Genomic DNA, 23,734 nt, shown 5'->3' on the forward strand with positions numbered 1-23,734 from the left:
TCCGACGTGTTCCAGTCAGCATACAAGCCTTTCCATGGGACAGAGGCTGCACTAGTCCGTGTGAGCAACGATATTCTCTCTTCTATGGACAATGGTAACCTTACAGCACTAGTCCTGCTAGACCTGAGTGCTGCTTTTGACACTGTTGATCATAACATCCTTCTCTCTCGGCTCCAGAATCACCTTGGCATAGAGGACACAGCCCTAGCATGGTGCAAATCGTATCTCCACAATAGAACTCAGCATGTATGTATTAGCACTGCGATATCCGACCCTGTTGTTTTGAACTACTCTGTGCCACAGGGGTCGGTACTCGGCCCGCAGTGGTTTACGCTGTACACTTTACCGATTCGTGACATCATCCTCAAATTTAATCTGAATTACCATGTGTACGCAGACGACACTCAGCTATACATCACGTTTAAATCTTCTCAAGAAAACGCAAATGCATCTATTGCAAGACTTGAGAAATGCATCCAAGAGATTCGACGTTGGACACAACAAAACTTCCTGAAGTTAAATGATGATAAGACAGAGTTCCTTTTATTTGGGTCACGTCAACAGTTAACTAAGGTTTCAGTGCCATACATCTCCATCGGTGATGCTCGGATAGCTCCCTCGCTAAAAGCTCGGAACTTGGGGGTTATTTTTGATTCATCGATGACACTTCAGCCACACATCAACAATATTGTTCGTTTATCATCATATCACATCAGGAATATAGGTAAGATTCGCAAGTACTTGGATAAAAGTGCCACTGAAAAGGTCATTCACGCATTTGTTACTTCTCGTCTTGACAACGGCAATGCTCTTCTATACAGTCTACCTAACAATCAGATTTCCCGACTTCAACGGCTCCAAAATACTGCTGCCCGCATTGTGACACTGTCTAGAAAATCCTGTTCTATCACCCCCATTCTGAAACAACTACACTGGCTCCCTATCTCTCAACGAATCATCTTCAAGCTGATGCTCATTGTCCACAAAGCTCTAAATGGCAAGGCTCCCCACTATATTTCTGAACTGCTTCAAGTTTACACTCCATCAAGGAATCTTCGATCAAGTTCCATGCTTCTCCTCATTGAACCCAAGTCTCGACACTTATGGGGTGACAGGTCTTTTTCTTCAGCCGCGCCACGCATCTGGAACTCTCTACCACTTAATCTTCGATCTTGTGTTTGTACCGCAAAATTCAAGTCTCTTCTCAAAACTTATCTTATGTCACAGGTTTTCAATGACTAATTTTGTTGTGTCTGTTTTTCTTTGTGTTTTGTTTTTGTTTTTGTTTTGGTTTTACTGCGCCTTGAACACCCAGCAGGGTGGATATGTGCGCATTACAAGTCTTATTATTATTATTATTATTATTATATGGCTAGATATGGATAAGGCTAGATATAGATATGGCTAGATATAGATATGGCTAGATATGGATATGGCTAGATATAGATATGGCTAGATATGGATATGGCTAGATATAGATATGGGTACTATATATGCTGTAAGTTTGTTATGATTTAAAGCTAAGAGAGGTTAATGGTAACACCATGTGTATGAAGTCTTATTGGGATACAAGTTTCTCGGTTGCAGCCCCCCACCTGTGGAATGGCTTGCCTCTCACCTTTAGATCAAAACCTGACATTTTTTCATTCAAATCCAATCTCAAAACTTACCTCTTTAATCAAGCCTACCATTAATTTTTCCCTTGGTCATATATTAGCGGAGTGAATAATTTTTTCCAGATACCAGCGCTTTATAAGATTTATTATTTTTAGGTGTAAATCTCTTTTGAGTAGTGTTGGTTCTGAAAATAAGCGATGGCTAATGACTCCACATTTCAATCAGTATGCTCTGATCATCTACATCAATTTAATCTGCTAAGGCTTCCTACAAGAGTTGTACTCTATTTAAAACTCTTGTATTAACCTTGAAAATGTTAAAGGTCCTTCATATTGTGCCATTGTTCAGCTGCCTGCAGGACTTTATTTTAGTAATGTTGGTTCTGAAAAGAACCAGTGGTTAACGACTCAACGTTTTGATCATCGTGCTCTGATCGTCTACATCAAGTTAATCTTCTAAGATTTTCTACAAGAACTTTACTCAATTAAAAAGTCTGGTATTAATCCTCACAACATCAACGGTCATTCAAGTTGTGACATTTAGTTGAGTTGCCTGCAGGACTTTATTTTAGCATCTACACACTCAATCTTCCCCAGGTCCAGGCTGGCCGTACCACTATCGTCATCGCCCACCGTCTCTCAACAATTCAAAATGCAGACGTCATATGTAGCTTTAAAGACGGCAACATCTTTGAGAAAGGTTCTCATGAAGTCTTGATGCAAGATAAGAATGGTTTGTACTCTGGTTTAGTCCAACTCCAGAGTCGTAAGGAAGAGAAGACTAAAGAGGAGGCAGAGGTGAAGGAAGAGGAATATGAAGATGAGGATGAAGAAGAAATTGAAGTAAAAGGTGAGATAGAAATTGTTTAAAATGCCTTTTTGGGGTACTTTTTCCCCCAAACATTTTTGTTTGTCAAAGGTTATGAAATGAAACAATTACTAGCAGAGTTTTTTAAAAGTAGTTTATTTAGTTCAATGCTTCATTTGTATTTTCTTTTTTAATTCAAATGGTTGACTGATTTCCGTTCTTTTTTACAAATCAAATCATTAATTAGTGAATGCCCCAGGAAAGTTACCTTCTATCTGTCAAGTTGCTGATGCTACATCCACTGGTAAAGTGTGCACAAACACAATCTAACTGTGTGGCCTTTACTTCTAAGTCATGGAAAATAATACCACTTCCCAAACTATTTGTGAAAAATTATTGGTACATAAATAGCCATTTTCGCGCTTTGAAAAAGAGGAATTTATAAGTGACATCACAATTAGCGATTAATGACAAATCATTGACTGGGTAAATTTTAAATGACTTTAAATGAGGCTACCGTCCTTTAAATAACAACACATTTTGTTCACAGCGTGAACCCAGAAATAACTTTTTTCAAACTGATGAGATTGTTGCTAGATGCTGATGTTTTCTATATAGATATCACGTGTGTAGTGAATTTCCTGTGTGATTTATATGGAACATTTGGATCTGGGGCCAATTTCATAAAGCTGTTAAGCAGAAATTACTGCTTTGCCAATTTCTTTGCTTAGCAAACATTGAGTGGGGCACCAGTCACAACAATAAGTAGGATTTGAAACTTTGCATGGTGGAGATAAGATATAGAAGAGTTTACGGTAACACCATGTCTTCTCCAGAAGACGATCAGAGCATACTGATCGAAACGTCGAGTTAAACCAACGGTTCTTTTCAGAACCACCTCAACTCATTTAGAGATCATTACATGGTGTTACCGCAAACTCTTATATAAGTCACAACAATGAAAACTTAATATACTTTTTGCGGGAGCCTGTTTCTGTTAAGTGATACTTTTTGGTGCTTAGAAAGTTCCTGTGCTTACAGGTTTTATGAAATTGACCCCGATACTAACCCATTGACTAACCCATCTTAGTTTCTTATTATTTTCTTACCTGATACTAAGACTTTGATAGTGAGGAGGAGGATGTATATTTACCAGGTACGTGGTGTCTTAAAGAAAATCCAAACAAACCATTAGAGGAAGCACTTCATCAGTCTGTCCTCAGTTCATCCACTCGTCTCATTTTGCTCTAATAAGAGCCTTGAGAATATTTATACAGATTCAGATCGGAGCAGGGCCCAATTTAATGGCTCTGATTACCGTAAGCAAATAATCTGCGCAATTACTGAAGCAGGGAATTCTGTGCTTATGTCAAGCATATTTCATGGGTTAGCAAGGTGGCAGCAGATTTATAAAGTAAAACATAGGCAATTTTGCGCAAGAACTTTTGCTGACCATAGTTCATCTAAGTATAGTCCTAAGTGCCAATTGTGTCGCTCACCACAAAATAATGTAAGCCCTACTTATGAAAAACAATCAGATATTAGTGACACAATTCTTCATTTTTTTCTGCATGAATTTTACTATATGGGCCTTTGGCAAATAATATGCCACACTCTTGGGAATTCCAAATTAGTCGCGACTAGTGTCGAAGTTGCGCACTAGTCGCCCAGGCTCAATTCCCAGATTGATGGAAATGTACTTTGCCATGTTTGCTGCCAACTATAGTGTTCTAAAAGCTCTCATTGTCTTCTGTAGTTGTCACTAAAAGTAAAGTTAGATTTCAGTTGCTTCTTTAGATTGTATAAAGCAATATTTATGTTTAGATTATTAATGTTGTTCTGATTTTGTTGTGTTGTTGTTCAAATCGTTGATGGTGTTGTCAATTCTATTGTTGTGTTATATTCATTTGGTTTGACCCATTTTTTTTTACACTGTTGTGTATTAGAACTGTATGCTCAGTACTTTCCTGTGAGTTCTGTGAAAATAAAATCATGGGCATATTATTCGGGTTGGATTCGAACCCACGACCCTTGCAATTCTAGAGCAGTGTCTTACCAACTAGACCACCGAGAGGCCGGTAGCTAGAGGCAGTTCGAATCCTTTGTTTTAGCAGTTGGTATTGCAACATTTTAATAGATGGAAATTTGCATCAGGGATTAGGGTGCCATTGTGTTATTGTAATCTTTTGTTGTTCTTAGGATCAGCTGAAGCTCAGAATGCAGAGAAGGAACCGTTGTCATCATCTCGTCATCGGAATATTTCTGGCTCAAGTGACAAACACACACCAGAACTGAATCGTGTGCAGTCTGCAATATCAGCGGCCTCAGATGTACCAGTGACAAAGGTACAGCTTGTCATCAATAATAATGAAGCAACAATCATTTTTTTATTATACATGTATTTATTTATTTGATATCGAATTGTTGGTATCCGCAATTTACAGGTATCATTTTAAAAAAAAAAGGATATAATTATGTAAAGCGAAGTCCTATCTGTTATCCCTTAGCAATCTTGCATGATTCTTACTGAGATTTATTATTATTAAATTTTATTTTTGAAGGAGGATGAGGAAGATGTCTTGAAGAATTTTAGTTTTACTCGAGTGATGAAGATGAATTCTCCTGAGCTCCTCTACATGATCATTGGTGTTATCTGCTCAGCTTTCAATGGAGGAGTGCAACCGGCTTTTGCAGTTATTTTCAGTCGAATTCTTGGAGTAAGCGGACTTTTCAATCAATTAACTCGACCTTCAGACTTTTAAACACCTCACGAGTCTGTATTATTCATGAGAAAGATGTTGCAAACAACTTGCCAACTAACAGGACCAAGGGTATTAATGCAAAACAAAAGTTAATGGCCTGACGTTTCAACCCGAGCAGAGTGTCCCGATGCTTTAAAGGCAGTGAACACATTTGTTAATTGTCAAAGACCAGTCTTCTCACTTGCTGTATCTCAACAGATGCATAAAATAACAAACCTGTGAAAATTTGAGCTCAATCGGTCATCGAATTTGCGAGATAATAATGAAAGAAAAAACACCCTTGTCACATGAAGTTGTGTGCTTTCAGATGCTTGATTTCGAGACCTCAAATTCTAAATCTGAGGTCTCGAAATCAAATTCGTGGAAAATTACTTCCTTCTCGTAAACTGCATTACTTCAGAGAGAGCCATTTCTCACAATGTTTTACACTTTTAACAGCTCCCCTTTATTCTTAACCAAGTAAGGTTTTATGCTACTAATTATTTTGAGTGGTTACCAATAGTGTCCACTGCCTTTAATATTCAATAATATTGGTTCTTATTATGATTTTTTTAATCTGTGGCATGTTGTGACTGAGTGGTCAAGCAGGCAGGTTAACTTGGACTTTGGTCAGCAGAGTGTTGGTTTGAGTACCGGTCTTGACACTTGTGTCCTTAAAAGCATGACACTTGATCATTATTGCTGCATCCTTTGGATGGGACATGAAGCCATAGGTCCTATGTGTTGTGTACCTGTGGATGGGACATGAAGCCATAGGTGCTATGTGTTGTGTATCTTTGGATGGGACATGAAGCCATAGGTCCTATGTGGTGTACCTTTGGATGGGACATGAAGCCATAGGTCCTATGTGTTGTGTACCTTTGGATGGGACATGAAGCCATAGGTCCTATGTGTTGTGTACCTTGGATGGGACATGAAGCCATAGGTCCTATGTGTTGTGTACCTTTGGATGGGACATGAAGCCATAGGTCCTATGTGTTGTGTACCTTTGGATGGGACATGAAGCCATAGGTCCTATGTGTTGTGTACCTTTGGATGGGACATGAAGCCATAGGTCCTATCCCAGGTCGAAATTCCAGTTGAACCTAGTTAAACTGGGTTTAACTGGAACTAGTTGAAACCAGTTGATAAACTAGTTAAACACAGTTAAAACCAGTTGCTTTAATATGGAAAATGGACAGAGACCAACTGGTTTATAATTTCAACCTAGTTGAACACAGTTAAACCTAGTCCAAACCAGTTGGTTAATATGGCTAATGGACGAGGTTGATCACTATCCAGTTGAACCAGTTGACCCCAGTTAACTAGGTACAACTGGAATTTTGACCTGGGATGTGTTGTGTACCTTTGGATGGGACATGAAGCCATAGGTCCTATGTGTTGTGTACCTTTAAATGGGACATGAAGCCATAGGTCCTATGTGTTGTGTACCTTTGGATGGGACATGAAGCCATAGGTCCTATGTGTTGTGTACCTTTGGATGGGACATGAAGCCATAGGTCCTATGTGTTGTGTACCTTTGGATGGGACATGAAGCCATAGGTCCTATGTGTTGTGTACCTTTAAATGGGACATGAAGCCATAGGTCCTATGTGTTGTGTACCTTTGGATGGGACATGAAGCCATAGGTCCTATGTGTTGTGTACCTTTGGATGGGACATGAAGCCATAGGTCCTATGTGTTGTGTACCTTTAAATGGGATATGAAGCCATAGGTCCTATGTGTTGTGTACCTTTGGATGGGACATGAAGCCATAGGTCCTATGTGTTGTGTACCTTTGGATGGGACATGAAGCCATAGGTCCTATGTGTTGTGTACCTTAAAATGGGACATGAAGCCATAGGTCCTATGTGTTGTGTACCTTTGGATGGGACATGAAGCTATAGGTCCTATGTGTTGTGTAATGCACGTAAAAATACACTTATCGCTATAAGTAAAGGGGTTTGCTCCAGTGTTCCTGGCAGTGGCTGCTGAATGCACCATGACCTTGTAAACACAAAGTGTTACATAAATGGGTCTCGCTATTCAAAAACCTCAAACTAATGCTAAGCACTGTGATAATTAATAAAGTGCTAAACAAAAATGAGTTATTGTTGTTATTATTATTGTTTTTATATTATTATTATTTTCTTGATTTACTTAGGTCTTTTCTTTGGATGATGACACAATACGTTCTCAGGTTGTCATATACTGCTTACTTCTCTTTGCACTTGGTGTTATTGCATTCATTACCAATGGTTTAGGGGTAAGTACATCAACTTATTGGCCTAGCTTTTATTTCTTGTCCAGAACTGTTGATAAGAGGCAATCAGTATTTCCAAACATTTATTTGAAATTGCCCCGTACTTTGGTAACAAAACAATTGAAAGCACTTATATTTCAGCAATATCCTGTATTCATTAAGTTCAAACTACTGCTAAGTGTCTTGTCTCTTGGACCTAATTTCATGGCTCTGCTTACTGCAGAATTCAATGCTTACGTTCCTCATTCTCCGCTTACAGTAAGCGCTGAATTTCTAAATATGCTGTCTTAACAAAGAAAATAAATTGTTTGTGATGCATTTGCTCAAGCAAAAAAATATTTGCTAAGCTGTGAAAAATATTCTTACATTAAGTGCAGATTGTCATGCTTCTGTAAGTGTATAGATGTTTGACTGCGGTAAGCAGATTATAACCTTCAGGTGAGGTTTGCTGTAGCACCATGTTTAAATCGCTTTTGAGTTGGGATGGTTCCGAGAACAGTTCTGTCAGTTCTCAACAGAGATTTCCAAATGGTGCTAACGCAAAACCTCACCTGTTTGTATATCCCACCGGGCAAAGTTTGAAATCTTACTGAAGTTCCTCCCTCCATCTCTGTATGAATGATTGCCTTTAGAAAAAACTTTCAGAGAAGTGGGAGTGGGGTTAGAGTTAAGAATGTTTTAAAGGCAGTGGACACTATTGGTAAATACTCAAAATAGTTATCGGCATAAAACCTCACTTGGTAACGAGTAATAGGGAGAGGTTGATAGTATAAAACATTGTGAGAAACGGCTCCCTCAGAAGTGACTTAGTTTTCGAGATAGAAGTAATTTTCCACGAATTTGATTTCGAGACCTCAAGTTTAGAATTTGAGGTCTCGAAATCAAGCATCTGAAAGCACACAACTTTGTGTGACTAGGGTGTCTTATATTTCATTCATATCTCGCAACTTCGACGACCAATTGAGCTCAAATTTTCACAGGTTTGTTATTTTATGCATATGTTGAGATACACCAAGTGAGAAGACTGGTCTTTGACAATTACCAATAGTGTCCACTGTCTTAAAACAATGTAAGTGAAGCAAAACAAGTTTTAATATGTCATTAATATTTGCAAATTGTTGTTACCTGTAGGGTATGATGCTAGGCAAGTCAGGTGGGGAGCTTACAATGCGGCTAAGAAGATTAGCATTCAAGGCTATGTTAAGACAGGTAAGTCAAATAAATCATTATTCTGTAACAGGTCTCCTCTATAGATAAACTGCGCCAATAAAGTATCTAAACACTTACAAATGGTCAGATTTATCGGAACCTGAATTAGTGTGCAACAAAACCTTATTGGCGCAGTTTAGTTCCCGAAAGACGCCATTTAAAGCAAATTGCATTTTGGCTTGCAGGTGCGTCAAGCGCTCAAATTACTAATGCAGTCACATCATTCACTAACCAATCATGCATTGAGTTTTATGAAATGTTTGCGTGTTGCTGTTCTCACGAGTAATGCATGATTGTGTGTTCTAAATTGCCTGTAAAGATGGCCGATTTACGTCATATTGCAACCTATCTATCTGTTTGGTAATCACTCTTAAAATGAATGGCAAGGACAACTTTTGGCAATAGCAGACTACAACAGCTTTCAATAAAGCATTTTTAGAAATATTTTACTTCAAAGTAGTGTGGTTATGTAGAAAGATATCAATTTTATTCCCCAAATTTTGAATCTCAGATTCAGATTGTGTAGCATTATTATTATTATTATTATTTATTCGGCCAAGATTTCAACAAACAGTACAAGATACAATATTACTGTACTAAAGAAATATAACAGTATAAGAAACAACGAATGTAAACTTAAGACACCTAGAACAATTGTAAACCAATGATTGAATGAGACAGAGCACTGGCAATCAAGCAAGACAATTATAAAAACAGACAGGACAAGCCCATTCTAAGATGGCCAGGATTAATAAAAGTGAACCTAACCACTGTGTATTCCTATTGGGGATTAGTCTTCCCGCACGCGGACATATTCAACGATATCTTAAAAACGCAACCATCTTTTGAAATAAAATGTTCACATGTGCGTTATTGTGTACATCTACATTTCTATAGGATAAAAACAATCAAAACAGTTCCGAAAACAGAGGTTTACTTTGCCTTTAATTTCTTTAAGAAAAGTTGTTCTTGAGCACCATGGACAAAATGACTCTTGAGAGTTAAATCATTGGTAATAAGAGACGCAACTATGTACAATGACTCTTGAGAGTTAAATCATAGGTAATAAGAGACACAACTATGTACAATGACTCTTGAGAGTTAAATCATTGGTAAACCCAGGTCAAAATTCCAGTTGAACTTAGTTAACTGGGGTCAACTGGTTCAACTGGATAGTGATCAACCTCGTCCATTTTCCATATTAACCAACTGGTTTGGACTAGGTTTAACTTTGTTCAACTAGGTTGAAATTATAAACCAGTTGGTCTCTGTCCATTTTCCATATTAAACCAACTGGTTTTAACTGTGTTTAACTAGTTTATCAACTGGTTTCAACTAGTTCCAGTTAAACCCAGTTTAACTAGGCACCTAGAATTTTGACCTACATGTAGAAATAATAAGAGACACAACTATGTACAATGAGGAGAGCGAAGTCAAATGGAGCTGAAGCTTGACTAAGGTTGATGAACATTGCTTTGACCAATCGTTGAGCAATACAGCAGACTTGATCGCTTGGAGGTGTTTGATTGGTCAGGCATTCCTCATCAAGTACCCACTGGTATTGATTCTGGTTGGAAATCTACATTTTAAAAACGAGAAATGAACAAACAAAGAAAAGACAATAAATCTGAGGTCAGTATAGAGATCTTTTTTACTCCGGGCTCGAAGTTGACACTGGACCCCGGCCCAGGCCTGAGGTCAGTGATTTGAGTGTCGGGCCAGTAAACTTACGACTATACAAGTTCGGCCGTCTTGTGTTTTCAATATTGACAGTTCACTGCATTTTTAAATTTTTTACTTTTGTTGAGTATTGAAGTTTTACAATGTACCCATAGAAAAAATGAGATAAAGTTTCTTTTAGTGATTGTTCCAGAAATTTTGTGGTCCTGTAAAAGTTTTGAGCTACCATATTGAGTTTATTGTCTCATTCCTTAACGTGACTGGGCAACAGAGGGCAGTGTGTGATCTGATGACAAACTTCAGAGGTAGGGTGTACCTGCACAAAATTTTAATAATTATTGAAACTGATCAAGGAACTAGAGTTAGTAATGCCTTAATATTTATAAACAAAGTGAACAAGTTCCAAACAAGCAATCATTTGGTCACAAACGGCGATTCAAAAACGAGTTGTTTACGGGCTCTTTCAAGGCCATTGGTAAAGCAAGGGGATCGCAAAAAACGTGTATCATGAACTTCATCGATATATGTACCTGTATGGAATTGTCGTCAAATTGTGCAATTTTTGGAAGGGGGGACAATCTTAGATATATGTAGAATCCTATACCAAGTGAACAAGTTGTGCAGACTATTCCCCCTTGTCACAATTTAACTAACAATGCTGTGATGGTGATTGCGCCCATGTAACCCTAACCCTAACCCTAACCCTAACCCTGGAGTGTTGTGGATTTTTTCCCCAAATCTGAGCCCTGTGATTGAAAACAACTCAAAAATTGTTTTTATGGAAACAATTGGAATTTTGTTTGAATAAAATGAAGAATGTGATTTTACCTGTACTATTTGAACTACATCCCCATCTTCTTGTAGTGCAAGAACAAGCGGCTCATAGATTGGGTTTGGCTGACAAACTCTTTCCAATAACTCGCACTGTCCTGCTACATTCCTTCGTGCGGGTCCGTCTTCGCTTCGTCCAGAAATGTTTCGCTCACCTTGTGGGAGTCCCAAATTAAATATCCATGGGAAGTTACGAATGATTTGATTTTCTTGGTTGCGAGTGAGCTGAACTATTGGGATCTGATGAACTCTGTCATACACCAACTGTGGATTTCCTTCCATGGCTTTAATGATATCTCGTTGGTTCTCTATTTGCTGTAATTGGTTGGTATTTAGAGGACTGATTGACTGTGCGGAGCATGTTGGGCAGCACTGCAATGATGAAACCTCGTTTGGTAGCGTCAATAAGAGAATGAAAACTGGTAGATACCAACTCAGCATCGTTGTAGCTTGTCAGAGATTTCAAGCAGGAGACTTTAATTCACAACTCTCAGTCGAACAATGTTAGACTAGAAATGGATTGCTCAGTAGATATGGTAAACAATGTCTGAACTGTTGGGAAATTCTCATTTACAACATGTGACCAGAAGGAAATAGTGACACTCAGTGTTAAAAATGTGCAGAGTAATAGTGATGTCATGTCATGCACTGTTTATTGTTAAAATGTTCATTCCTGTTTTCAATGAAATAAAGAATTTGCGTGTGACTGTATGCTTACTGGAGATCTGTAGGCGTATGTGTGACTGCACAAACAGATACGAACCATAACCACAAAGGTCCTTTGTCATTTAAATAAGCTTAGTCTGGGGAAACCAACCTTCAATAATTCAAGTATACATCAAGTGTTTTTTTAATGACTCAAACCGTATGGTAAATTCTATGCTAAGAGTGCTTAAAGGAAATTATTTACAATGGAAATGATTCAGCATTTTGAAAAAGAATAAAACATTCTCAGACTAAATTGTCTGCATTATTGTTGACTGGAACCCTTTACTAAAAATGCATCCTTGACCACAAGAATTAAGATACACAACTTTGCACAGGAACATGACTAAAACCATTCATGAAGGTGTTGATATTGATAAACAGTGATGTAAAGCGCTCAGCGACGCAGCAAATCTGATCATCTTGAAGAGACGGCTGAAGAGTGTTATGTACAGTACCTCAGCAAGTAGTATTTTAAGAGAAGCTTTTTACCATCGTTATCTTTAAACTGTGTCAACTTGATGTAAATCTGTGGACATGGTGTTTTGTGTCTTACAAAAAGGACCCAATCGTTTTAAACATGCTCTTCCTGTGTCAGTAAAGTAATATCCCAGTCTCGTTCCTTGTATTTCTAGGATGTTGCTTTCTTCGATGATCACAAAAACAGCAGCGGAATTCTAACAACTAGGCTCTCGACAGAAGCTTCACAGATTCAGGGGGTGAGGGAAACTGAATGTGATAATTGCAATGTTTTTTATACTATTTTTCCTTTGGCACACAGAGAATGTATTTGTTTTGATACTAGCGTCAGACTTTCTTGTAAAAAAATAGTAAATTACAAAGAAGAAAAAAAAGGCATAGATTTTTGGTTTTTAAGAAAATGGCAAATGGAAAAATTGTGTGCCTCCTTATGCACCTCCACGAGTCCCCTATTGAACCCTAGTTCAGGAAGAAGATTGAAAGAAATGAAACACTGAGCTATCATTTATCCTTCCCTTTGCTCATCTTATCTTGATAGGTGACTGGTGATCGATTTGGGTTTATATCTCAAGGATTCTTCAACATCGGTGTTGCTATCATCATTGCGTTTATCTTTGGTTGGCAGTTGACATTACTCGTCTTAACTTTTCTTCCATTCATTGCCTCTGCTAGTCTACTCCAACTTAAGTTCCAACAAGGCAACGTCAAATCTCAGAAATCTAGTCAGGAAAGCATTGGAAAGGTAGGACACAATTTGTTGGGAAATATCAAAAGTTTTTTTATAAATTGTTAGGCACCCAGGAGCTGCGGAGCATTATCCATGGATGGATGCTATATAAATTATCATTATTATTCGTTTATTTGTTTGTTTGAAGAACCATTGACTCTTTTTATGAAAGCAATTATCGCTTGGAGTGCTTTCTGGCTGCTGCCAATTATAGCGTTAAATGGTTTTCCAGCAAAGTACCCAAACTGCTTGCCAATATATTTTATTCTTTCATTAGTCTGCGTTTCTTTTAATCCCCTATGTAGGGTTAAAGTTTTGCATAAATCTATGGAGGTGGAGAATCTCAAATATCTTTTTTGGAATAGATTGTTGATTTGAAAAAAACGTTGTTGCTTTAAGCCTGGTTCGTACTTCCTGTAGATGCGATGACAATTTTGATGTCACAAATTCGGATGAGTTGAAATGTGCTCATTTGCTGGGAAACATTTGCTGCGAAACAGCCCTGTGATGTAAAAACTTGTATCGCATTGCAGGGAGTCTGAAGCGAGCTTTATTGTCAATGATTTGACTTGTGTGGTCTAGACCTCATAATGAGATTGAATCCTGGCTGTAACCAATTATTATGTCATCTCTTTTAAACAGATCGTCACTGAAACCATTGAGAATATTCGGACTGTGGCTAGTTTGACACTGGAGCCAAAATTCAATGAGCAACATACAGAGTTTCTCGCCAAACCTCACAAGTAAATATTTCACTTTAGTTATTTTGTATTTAGAAATTTAATAAAATAAACAAATGTATTAAGAAGGATTAAGCTGTGTTTGACATATTTGAAAAGTTAACAGTTTCAAAGTCGTTGGTTCAAATCCCACCCAAGTAATATGCTCGGGAAAGTATGTAGTATTCAGCGCTTACACACATTGGTGTATGGCTAAAACCAAAATGAGTATACAAGTCATAAAGTATGTAGTATACAGCGCTTACACACATTGGTGTTTGGCTAAAACCAAAATTAGTATACAAGTCATATACACGCATGATATTCTTCCTATATAAGTCTGATTTCTGATTTGTTTGTCCCTCAGAATAATCAGCCAAATTGTTATTAAATAGCCTGATAAGATCATACCATCATGTAGGTCCCAGCCGCTGTTTTCTCAGTCATATGTCATCCATTTTTCAAAGGGTCAAGTATCATGTTTCTTTGAAGATTGAAAGTTAGTTTGCATAGAGAGAGGTTCATTATAAGTCATTAAATGAAAACAGTTCCATAATTTAGAGCGACGGCACATCATTCCGGAGGTTGTTGATTCAATCCCGCTCTAGAAAGTTTTTCTTTGTTCAACCCCAAATACTTGAATTCTTGTACCGTTTGATGATTGATTAGGACGAGTTTGAGGGATGCTCATCTATCTGGAGTTGCTTACGGTGCGTCTCAGTGTGTCATCTTCTTTGCTTATGCAGCAGCATTTCGCTATGGTGGCTGGCTTGTTGAAAATGGACACATGCAATTTGAGAACATCTTCCTGTGAGTATAAAAACAGATCCTTGGGTTTTATTGTAACCTCAATGAAAATCCAAGCTGTCTAGTTGACTCATTTAGCAATACCTTGTTTTTAATTTTGTTTAAAAGACATGTTTGGTATTTACTAAAATATATATTAGCATAAAAACTTACTTGGTAACGAGCAATGGGGAGCTGTTGATAGTATAAAACATTGTGAACAAAGACTCCCTCTGAAGTAAAGTAGTTTTTGAGAAGTATTTCTTACTAAAATATTTGAATCTGAAAAAGACTTAAGGGAGTGAAGGGTATGTTTGTAGCTTCTAGAATGTGCAATTATAGAACAGAGGAGTTTGCCCTAGTGTTCCTGGTTTGATTGGCACCATTAAGCAACTTGTAAACCATTACATGGTGCTATGTAAAAAGGAGTAGGTCTCATAATTCAAATGTAGTCCCACATACCTTGCAGGAAAATACTGAATGTTGAAGTACCTTGAGCCCTTCCAGAGCGTCACGGATGTGAGCGCTATATAAGAAGCCACTAATATACTTATTATAGGAACCATGGTTTATAAGATTTTAACTAACCAGTCTGTGATTGGTTGGTCACTAACAACTATTTAGTATTGATGTGCTACAATTCAAGTGAATGCTAGTTTTCACTGTTACTCTATGTGCTACAATTCAAGTGAATGCTGGTTTTTACTGTTACTCTTCTAAGGGTCTTCTCAGCCATAGTGTTTGGTGGAACTGGTCTAGGTCGGGCCATGGCCTCGGCACCAGACTATTCCAAAGCTAAGATGTCTGCAGCACACATGTTCAGGTTACTAGACAGAGTTCCTTCGATTGACAACCAAAACGATGAAGGATTAAAACTGGTATGAATTATTTTCTTTTATAACTAAAAATGTTCTATTAGATGGTTAGATGTTAAAGAATAAGCAATAAAACTTTTCTCACTTTTTTATTTTCAGGACAACTCTTCTTTTACCAACAACTTTGGCGTTTTAATAGATGGTTTGATGTTAAAGTGTAAACAATAAAACTTGTCTCACTTTTTGTTTTTCAGGAAACATTTTCACCCGAGATTAACTTTGAAAGCATTCGTTATCGATACCCAACCCGCCCTGATGTACCGGTTCTACGAGGTCTGACTGTCTCTGTGAAGCCAGGAGAAACATTGGCTTTAGTTGGAAGCAGCGGTTGTGGGAAGAGCACGTCCGTTTCACTGATAGAGAGGTTTTATAACCCAATGTCGGGACAAGTGGTAAGACTTAAACATGCTAGGGACATTATCATTGTCACTGAACCAATGGTAACCTAACAAAATAGTTCCATTAAACATGCAAAAACTCTTTGTCATATTTCCCTAGAGTTTGGACAACCATGAGATAAAGATTCTGAACCTTGGCTGGCTTCGATCTCAAATTGGTTTAGTCTCCCAGGAACCAATTCTCTTTGATCGTACTGTGGCTGATAATATTGCATACGGTGACAACTCTAGAAAAGTATCAATGGAAGAGGTGATTGATGCAGCCAAGAAAGCCAACATCCATGACTTTATTGCTTCATTACCTGAGGTGAGTTTGATACATTCAAGATTTAGAGATTCATTTCTGAAAGCTGTGAAACTTATGACAGAGTAATATCAAATGATTTCCTCTTGGCTTTTAGGGTTATGAGACAAGAGTAGGAGACAAGGGTACCCAGCTGTCTGGTGGTCAGAAGCAGCGAGTGGCCATCGCGAGAGCGCTTGTCCGTAACCCCAAGATCCTCCTTCTGGATGAGGCTACGTCTGCATTGGACTCCGAGAGTGAAAGAGTAAGTTCCTGCGGTGTTTCATGATCTTCAAATTGAGACTTGATTTAAGATCAGATTGGCTAAGAGGTACTCTCTTTAATCTTCATGATCTGATGAATCTTCCAATTTTATTTTCTAGGTTGTACAAGAAGCCTTAGACGAGGCCAAGAAGGGTCGTACCTGCATCACTATTGCCCACCGTCTCTCCACTATCCACGATGCTGAGAAGATTGCCGTCATCCGCCATGGCAAAGTAGCCGAGTTGGGCAAGCATGATGAGCTCATGCAACTGAAGGGACAGTACTACAGTTTGTACACAGCACAAGATTTACAGAACTGATGGATATTAAGGTTCGTTTACCTAGATTTGACCTTCAATAACAAAAGTTGTTTTCCTTCAGAGGGGCAGAGATCAAAGCATGTCTGTGGCGATACATGGAATCATGAATGCTCACCAAGTGAAGCCTGGATCATTCTTCCTGTGAATGCGATATGAATTCTGACGTCACACATTTAATGAAATGCTTGACTTTTAACCTAGTGTGCTAGTTTATAAGGCAGGTATTAATTTTGGTCGGTTTGACAAAAACAACAATTCTTTTTCATTGACAGTTTAACACTGTAAAATTATTTCAATAGAATTACAAAAATGTCTGCTGTTTTTAAACTCCAGGGTGCTATGGGTCACATGATGTGATGGTCACATGGTGTCACCTCAAGGTCACATGACCCAGGGGTATTATGCTTAAATTTTAATGAAGTGTGTGAGTGTTAAGGTTGTTATAATTGGTGTGTTTTCATTAATTTCCCACAAAGTAGTTGTCCAAAATTCAAAGAGGATATGGAAGTGCTTTAACTATTCCAGAAATTATTATTGATATAATTTATAAAGTGTGACCAAAGAACAATATATATATATAAATTGGAGTTGCATCTTAATTTTCAGCAACTTGTGGCTCACAAGATATTATTTGTATATATAGCTCCTCATAATTAGTACTGGGGTTTGTATCTAGTGTGCTTTTTAATTAACAGCTCACGAATGAGTATGGAAGTGATGTAACTGCTACAAAAAGTAACTATTTTATAACCCATAAAGCGTGATCAAAGAACAAAATATTCTTTATATTGAAGTGACATCTTATTTAAACAACTGTAACTCATTGGATTTTATTTGAATCTAGTTCCATACAGCTAATAGTCAAACTATTTATTAAGTTTTACTGTAGAATATATAAGACAATCCATCCACAGGGTTTCAAGTATTATTAAAAATGTTCAGCTACGACTGTTGCTAAGGGTGTTGCTAAGTATGTACTGTACTTGAAGGCATGATGATGCTGGAACCTAGCCGTAGCCGTAGCTATAGTCACCAGTTCAGGCATGGCAGTCATTTTGATCTTGTCTTATGAAACAAGCAGGTATTTATGATATTTTTTTGCAATTTTACATTTTGCAAATTTTTTGCAAACACTGCTTTCTTGTGAGTCTATGATATAAAATAATAAATTCCAAATCACAAGGGGTAAGTCCAGCATTTTTATCTATTTTGGGCCAAATGTTGAAAAAATCACAAGGGGTAAGTCCAGCATTTTTATCTATTTTGGGCCAAATGTTGAAAAAATCACAAGGGGTAAGTCCAGCATTTTTATCTATTTTGGGCCAAATGTTGAAAAAATCACAAGGGGTAAGTCCAGCATTTTTATCTATTTTGGGCCAAATGTTGAAAAAATCACAAGGGGTAAGTCCAGCATTTTTAGCAATTTTGGGCCTAAAACTGGAAAAAATCACACAAGGGGCAAGTCCAGCATTTTAAGCCATTTTGGGCCTAAAATTGAAAAAATCACAAGGGGCGAGTCCAGCAATTTAAGCAATTTTTGGGGGACTAAAATTGAAAAAATCACAAGGGGTGAGTACAGTAATTTTAGCCATTTTGGGCCCAAAATTGAAAAAATTACAAGGGGTTAGTCCAGCATTTTTATGCCTTTTGGGCCTAAAATTGAAAAAAATCACAAGGGGCAAGTCCAGCATTTTCAGCCATTTTGGGCCCCAAATTAAAAAAATTACAAGGGGTTAGTCCAGCATTTTTATCCATTTGGGGCAAAAAATTGAAAAAATCACAAGGGGCAAGTCCAGCATTTGTATCCGTTTTGGGCTCAAAATTGAAAAAATCACAAGGGGTAAGTCCAGCATTTTAAGCAATTTTTGGCCTAAATTGAAAAATCCCAAGGGGCAAGTCCAGCATTTTTATCTATTTTGGGCAAAATGTTGAAAAAATCACAAGGGGTAAGTCCAGCATTTTTATCCATTTGGGGCAAAAAATTGAAAAAATCACAAGGGGCAAGTCCAGCATTTGTATCCGTTTTGGGCTCAAAATTGAAAAAATCACAAGGGGTAAGTCCAGCATTTTAAGCAATTTTTGGCCTAAATTGAAAAATCACAAGGGGCAAGTCCAGCATTTTTATCTATTTTGGGCAAAATGTTGAAAAAATCACAAGGGGTAAGTCCAGCATTTTTAGCAATTTTGGGCCTAAAACTGAAAAAATCACACAAGGGGCAAGTCCAGCATTTTAAGCCATTTTGGGCCTAAAATTGAAAATATCACAAGGGGTGAGTCCAGCAATTTAAGCAATTTTTGGGGGACTAAAATTGAAAAAATCACAAGGGGTGAGTACAGTAATTTTAGCCATTTTGGGCCTAAATCTAAAAAAATCACAAGGGGTAAGTCCAGCATTTTAAGCCATTTTGGGCCTAAAATTGAAAAATCACAAGGGGTAAGTCCACCTTTTTTAGCCATTTTGGGCCTAAAATTTAAAAAATCACAAGGGGTAAGTCCAGCTTTTTTATCTATTTTGGGCCCAAAATTAAAAAAATCACAAGGGGTAAGTCCAGCATTTTTATGCCTTTTGGGCCTAAAATTGAAAAAAATCACAAGGGGCAAGTCCAGCATTTTCAGCCATTTTGGGCCCAAAATTAAAAAAATTACAAGGGGTTAGTCCAGCATTTTTAGCAATTTTTGGCCTAACTTGAAAAATCACAAGGTGCAAGTCCAGCATTTTTAGCCATTTTGGGCCTAAAATTGAAAAAATCACAAGGGGTAGGTCCATTATTTTTAGCCATTTTGGGCCCAAAATTGAAATAATCACAAGGGGTTAGTCCAGCATTTTTATCCATTTTGGGCCTTAAGTTCAAAATAATCATTAGGGGTAACCTGCATTTTTATCCATTTTGGGCCCAAAATTGAAAAAATCACAAGGGGCTAGTCCAGCATTTGTATCCGTTTTGGGCCCAAAATTGAAAAATCACAAGGGGTAAGTCCAGCATTTTTAGCCATTTTGGGCCTAAAATTGAAAAAAATTAAGTCCAGCATTTTTATCCATTTTGGGCCCAAAATTGAAAAAATCACAAGGGGTAAATCCAGCATTTTTATCAGTTTTGGGCCAAAAATTAAAAAAAATCACAAGGGGTAAGTCCAGCATTTTTAGCCATTTTGGGCCCAAGCTTGTAAAAATTACAAGGGGTTAGTCCAGCATTTTTTATCCCCTTTGGGCCTAAAATTGAAAAAAATCACAAGGTGTAAGTCCAGCATTTTTAGCCATTTTGGGCCCAAAATTAAAAAAATCACAAGTGGTAATTATCTGTTTTGGGTACAAAATTAAAAAAATCAAAATGGGTACATAAATAGGTCCAGCAAAAAGTTTGAGAATACCAATAAGAAATAATAAAAAGTTTGAGAATACCAATAAGAAATAATGAAAAGTTTGAGAATACCAATAACAAATAATGAAAGCAAGTAACTAATGGGAATGCCAGACAATTGACAATTTCAGTCAAGTAGTGGTTTTTATTTATTTTTGTACAGTAGGAAACCTGATGGAGCATAATAAGTTTAGTATCAAATCTCAGAAAGACATTTAGAGAAATTGCAATAATATTCATTTGCGTACAAAAGCTAATTTATTTCCTATCCAATTACCTTCCCTTCAGATTGTGTACAATGTGCTGAAATAGCCGCATTCAAAAAACAATGTTTGGTGGTTTAGCTGAAACTAACCAGAATATTGCTTAATAACATCACAAATGAAAACAGTTCAAATAATGTGGAATATTTGCAAGATTGCGAAAATAGCATTTTGGATTTCTAAAATAGTTGTTATACTACAGCATTAAGGTCTAGCCTACATATAAATGACTCAATTTCTGTAAGATAAATAATGCATAAATCACAAAAATAGTTTACTTATCCAATCACCCTTAGCTAATCAATAAAAATTTATATTTTTAAAGTTAAGAGAATATCATTAGGCAAAATTGTAGTACGAAATATTTTAACTCATTTTAAATCATTTTTAATAAGATTACCCTTTCTTCACTCCACGATGAACATAAATTTGACACATATTGCACAAAGCAATTATGTCTGAGTTTCATTTCTTGGTTTCCAATTTCATAAAAATGATTTGAGGAAGCAAAGAAGCATTAAATGTAAAGTAAAACATGATTTTTCTCTTCAAGTAAACAAGGTGTACCTCTTGATAAAGCCTGAATAAAAGATCTGAGGTTCAAACTGCTTACTTAACTTGTAAAATCAAAGAGCAAATTCCTCGTAAACTAAATAAGAAAACAAATCTAAAATCAACTCCATCACTTTGTATTGATCCGAAAAGTTAATCTTTTAATTGAACTAGTTCTTAAAAACACGGAAAAACTATTTAGAGAAACAACATATTTAGGCTCATCTGAAAAGTATGAAGAAAATAACGTAGACCATAGTATGCAGAGATTGTAGTTTTAACTGATAAGAAAAATAATGAGTTGAAGAGAATAAGAGTCGGAGCAAGTCTCGCAACGTTGCTTGATTGATATCGGAAGAAAAACAAAATCGTGGACAAATTTTCAAATATGCCAAAGACTTTCAGCTTCATCGTTAAACAAAGTTGAGTAAAACAACAGCCTTCAAAAACTAGTTATCAGATTTTAATATTTTTAGTAACATGGATTAAAATGATACAATAGTTTGGTTAAAATGTTAGACAATCTTTAAGGCTTCACAAGAATTCACATCAAATTAACTTTTAACTACACCTACAATATGATGCTTTACAAAAGCCAACAGTATAAAAATATTAAACCTAAACTAAAACTCTTCACTATTTTCACTGTCTTTTCTCACATTCTCATTCCTTTTTTACTTACCTTCCCAGCGTTTTGTACTTTATATGAATACTTAAGCTAAAAAAATATTCACAGATATCTCAAGCACACGTTTAAAGCGAGCTTTTCTTTATTGCAGTTCACGCTGTACAGTTTGCGTCATTAGTTCTACATTCACTCTCTAAAGCTTAAGCTCTCTTTTCCCTTAACTGAACTTAAAGACTTGATAAGATGACGATAAACTCACTTCATTGTCATCTAGTACTGATATATACAGATGTAATTTGGAAGACTTCATCCTTCCCCTTTTTTTAGCTGGGTGCAACTAGGGAGGCAAATACTTGTACAGAGAATCTTCTTATCACTCAAATCTTGACTCAAGACATTTTCTACTTTCTTACTTTTCCGGAAATGAAAACATGATTTAAAACTGAAAGGGGTTTAGTTTGTTGCTGCGGAATACATCTACCTGTAACTTGATTATAAAATACAACCTAACCGTATCATTAACCAACAAGTATTGAAAACGATTGAATTTTGTGTGTGTAAGAACAAATATTTAGATATCAACATGGTTTCATTGCACAGAGCGACTATATGACATTTTCTGATCTGGTTAAGTAGCTCTTTAAAATGAACGATCTGTTGAAACCTGAAAACAAGAACACAAATGTTTGCCCAAATTCACAGAGCTGCAAAACCACAAAAAAATGATGTTGACCAGGTTTAAAAGTTATCAGCCAAATTACCACCTGTATAGTTGGTGACTGGTATCCTGCTGATTTCTGCTTAGCAGACAATTGTCAAGCAATATTTCCTGCTTAAGCAACTCTATGAATTTGTGCCTGGGTGTTTTATCAATGTGCCTTTACAGTTATTCACATCTTGGTGGTGTTCCTTGTTTACAGTACACATCATGAACAGAAGAAAATTCTTGTAGAAAGGGGGCCAGACTATTTTTTCGTAAAGCCATTCAAAAGGTTCATAACTAGCCTTTCAGAACTCTGCTTAGCGCAAATAACCTGTTTCGATTTCAGCAATATAAATACAACCGCCAGCTAAATTGGACTTTCAGAACTCTGCTTAGCGCAAATAACCTGTTTAGATTTCAGCAATATAAATACAACCGCCAGCTAAATTGGACTTTTATATACCTCAGGTTTCTTATCTCAATTTATGAGTACATTTACAAACTTTTTGGTTCTTTTTGTCGAAGAGTAATCTTTGTCAGTGAGTTTTGCTGAGCGTTTTGATAACAATCATAAATCAGCCCTCTTCTCATCGGTATTAACTGGGTCATACTTTCTCCGTTTGAAGAAACCACACTGGAAAATAAAAAGAACGAAACCATGACTGGTAAATTATTTTAAAAATAACATGGAAGGTTTCCACACCGTATGATGGGGAGTTAAATTTGAGTTTCATTGAGCTACAATGAATTCAACATCATCATCATCATCAGATGACTGCACAGCAAGAGGACACAAGCTTTTCCCATTCTCGCCTGTCTTGCTGTCTTGTGTTATTCTCTGAATCTCAAGCGAGGAGAGCAGAACATTCTGTGGCACTAATCTTGCGATGTACTCTATCTTAAGTAGGCACCGACGACTTTGTCTGCGTCAGACATGAGATTAATTCAACATACACACCCCCACAACAACAGGCAATTCAAAGCAAAAATGTATGCAGCATGGTTTATAATAAATTAAAATAATTAAACAATTTTTTTTTTTCTCTTTCTACGTTTCCTCCATCTTATTACTTGACAAATAAGAACAAAATATCTTTTTCTTCTTTGTTTCTAGCTTGATTGTAACTATGCACACAGTTTTTTTTTTTTTGGGGGGGGGACACCCAGAATTTTAAACATTGACTATTCTGAGTTGCCCCTTACTAAAAGGTTTTCTCTTTAAACTCACCTTCCATAATGCAAAGATGACGAGAGCTAGAAGGAGAAGACCTCCCAAGATGGCTAGAATTATCACCCAGATGGGAACTTGCTTTGATGCAGGTTCATCTGGACTAACTAACGTCAAGATCTAAATGGAGAAAAAGAACATTGTTAAGCCCCTAACACATCAAAGAAATTTAGCAAGGGTCCCTTGCTAAAATTGTAGCATGGTTTAAAATTTTACAAAATGTACCTTGTGTGAATTGACAACAATTTTTTCTACTCTCCGAGTTTTCTTGCAAAATCTTGTCAAACATTGCAACA

At 36.9% G+C, this 23,734-nt stretch overlaps 2 protein-coding genes and 1 pseudogene across 2 annotated transcripts in view; 1 reads left to right on the forward strand and 2 right to left on the reverse strand.

Annotated features, from left to right (window-relative positions):
• The window catches only part of LOC117299878, a 31,923-nt pseudogene extending 14,013 nt beyond the window's left edge, over nucleotides 1–17,910 (forward strand).
• On the reverse strand, nucleotides 9,972–11,850 carry LOC117299881. The gene is made up of 2 exons (XM_033783466.1): nucleotides 11,146–11,850; nucleotides 9,972–10,216 (listed from the first exon to the last, which is right to left on the reverse strand). The coding sequence occupies exons 1-2, from the start codon at nucleotides 11,587–11,589 to the stop codon at nucleotides 10,019–10,021; spliced, it is 642 nt and encodes a 213-aa protein (XP_033639357.1). The 5' UTR covers nucleotides 11,590–11,850; the 3' UTR covers nucleotides 9,972–10,018.
• Nucleotides 17,911–20,189: 2,279 nt separating the features above from the next.
• LOC117299879 (integrin alpha-8-like) overlaps nucleotides 20,190–23,734 on the reverse strand; it is a 75,402-nt gene continuing 71,857 nt past the window's right edge. Inside the window, exons 28-29 of the mRNA XM_033783465.1 lie at nucleotides 23,439–23,558; nucleotides 20,190–22,844 (exon numbers count right to left, since the gene is read on the reverse strand). Of these exons, the coding sequence (XP_033639356.1) occupies nucleotides 22,779–22,844; nucleotides 23,439–23,558 (186 nt within the window). The 3' untranslated portion in view covers nucleotides 20,190–22,778. The remainder of the gene's footprint in view (nucleotides 22,845–23,438; nucleotides 23,559–23,734) is intronic.

This window comes from Asterias rubens, chromosome 15 (assembly GCF_902459465.1).
Source record: "Asterias rubens chromosome 15, eAstRub1.3, whole genome shotgun sequence".
Taxonomy (NCBI): Eukaryota; Metazoa; Echinodermata; class Asteroidea; order Forcipulatida; family Asteriidae; genus Asterias; species Asterias rubens.

Coding starts and splice junctions, on each gene's coding strand:
- LOC117299881 (XM_033783466.1), bottom strand. CDS start 11,589: ATGCTGAGTTGGTATCTACCAGTTTTCATTCTCTTATTGACGCTACCA. Junction 10,217..11,145: donor ATGTAGTTCAAATAGTACAG/GTAAAATCACAT, acceptor TTTAAAATGTAG/ATTTCCAACCAGAATCAATA.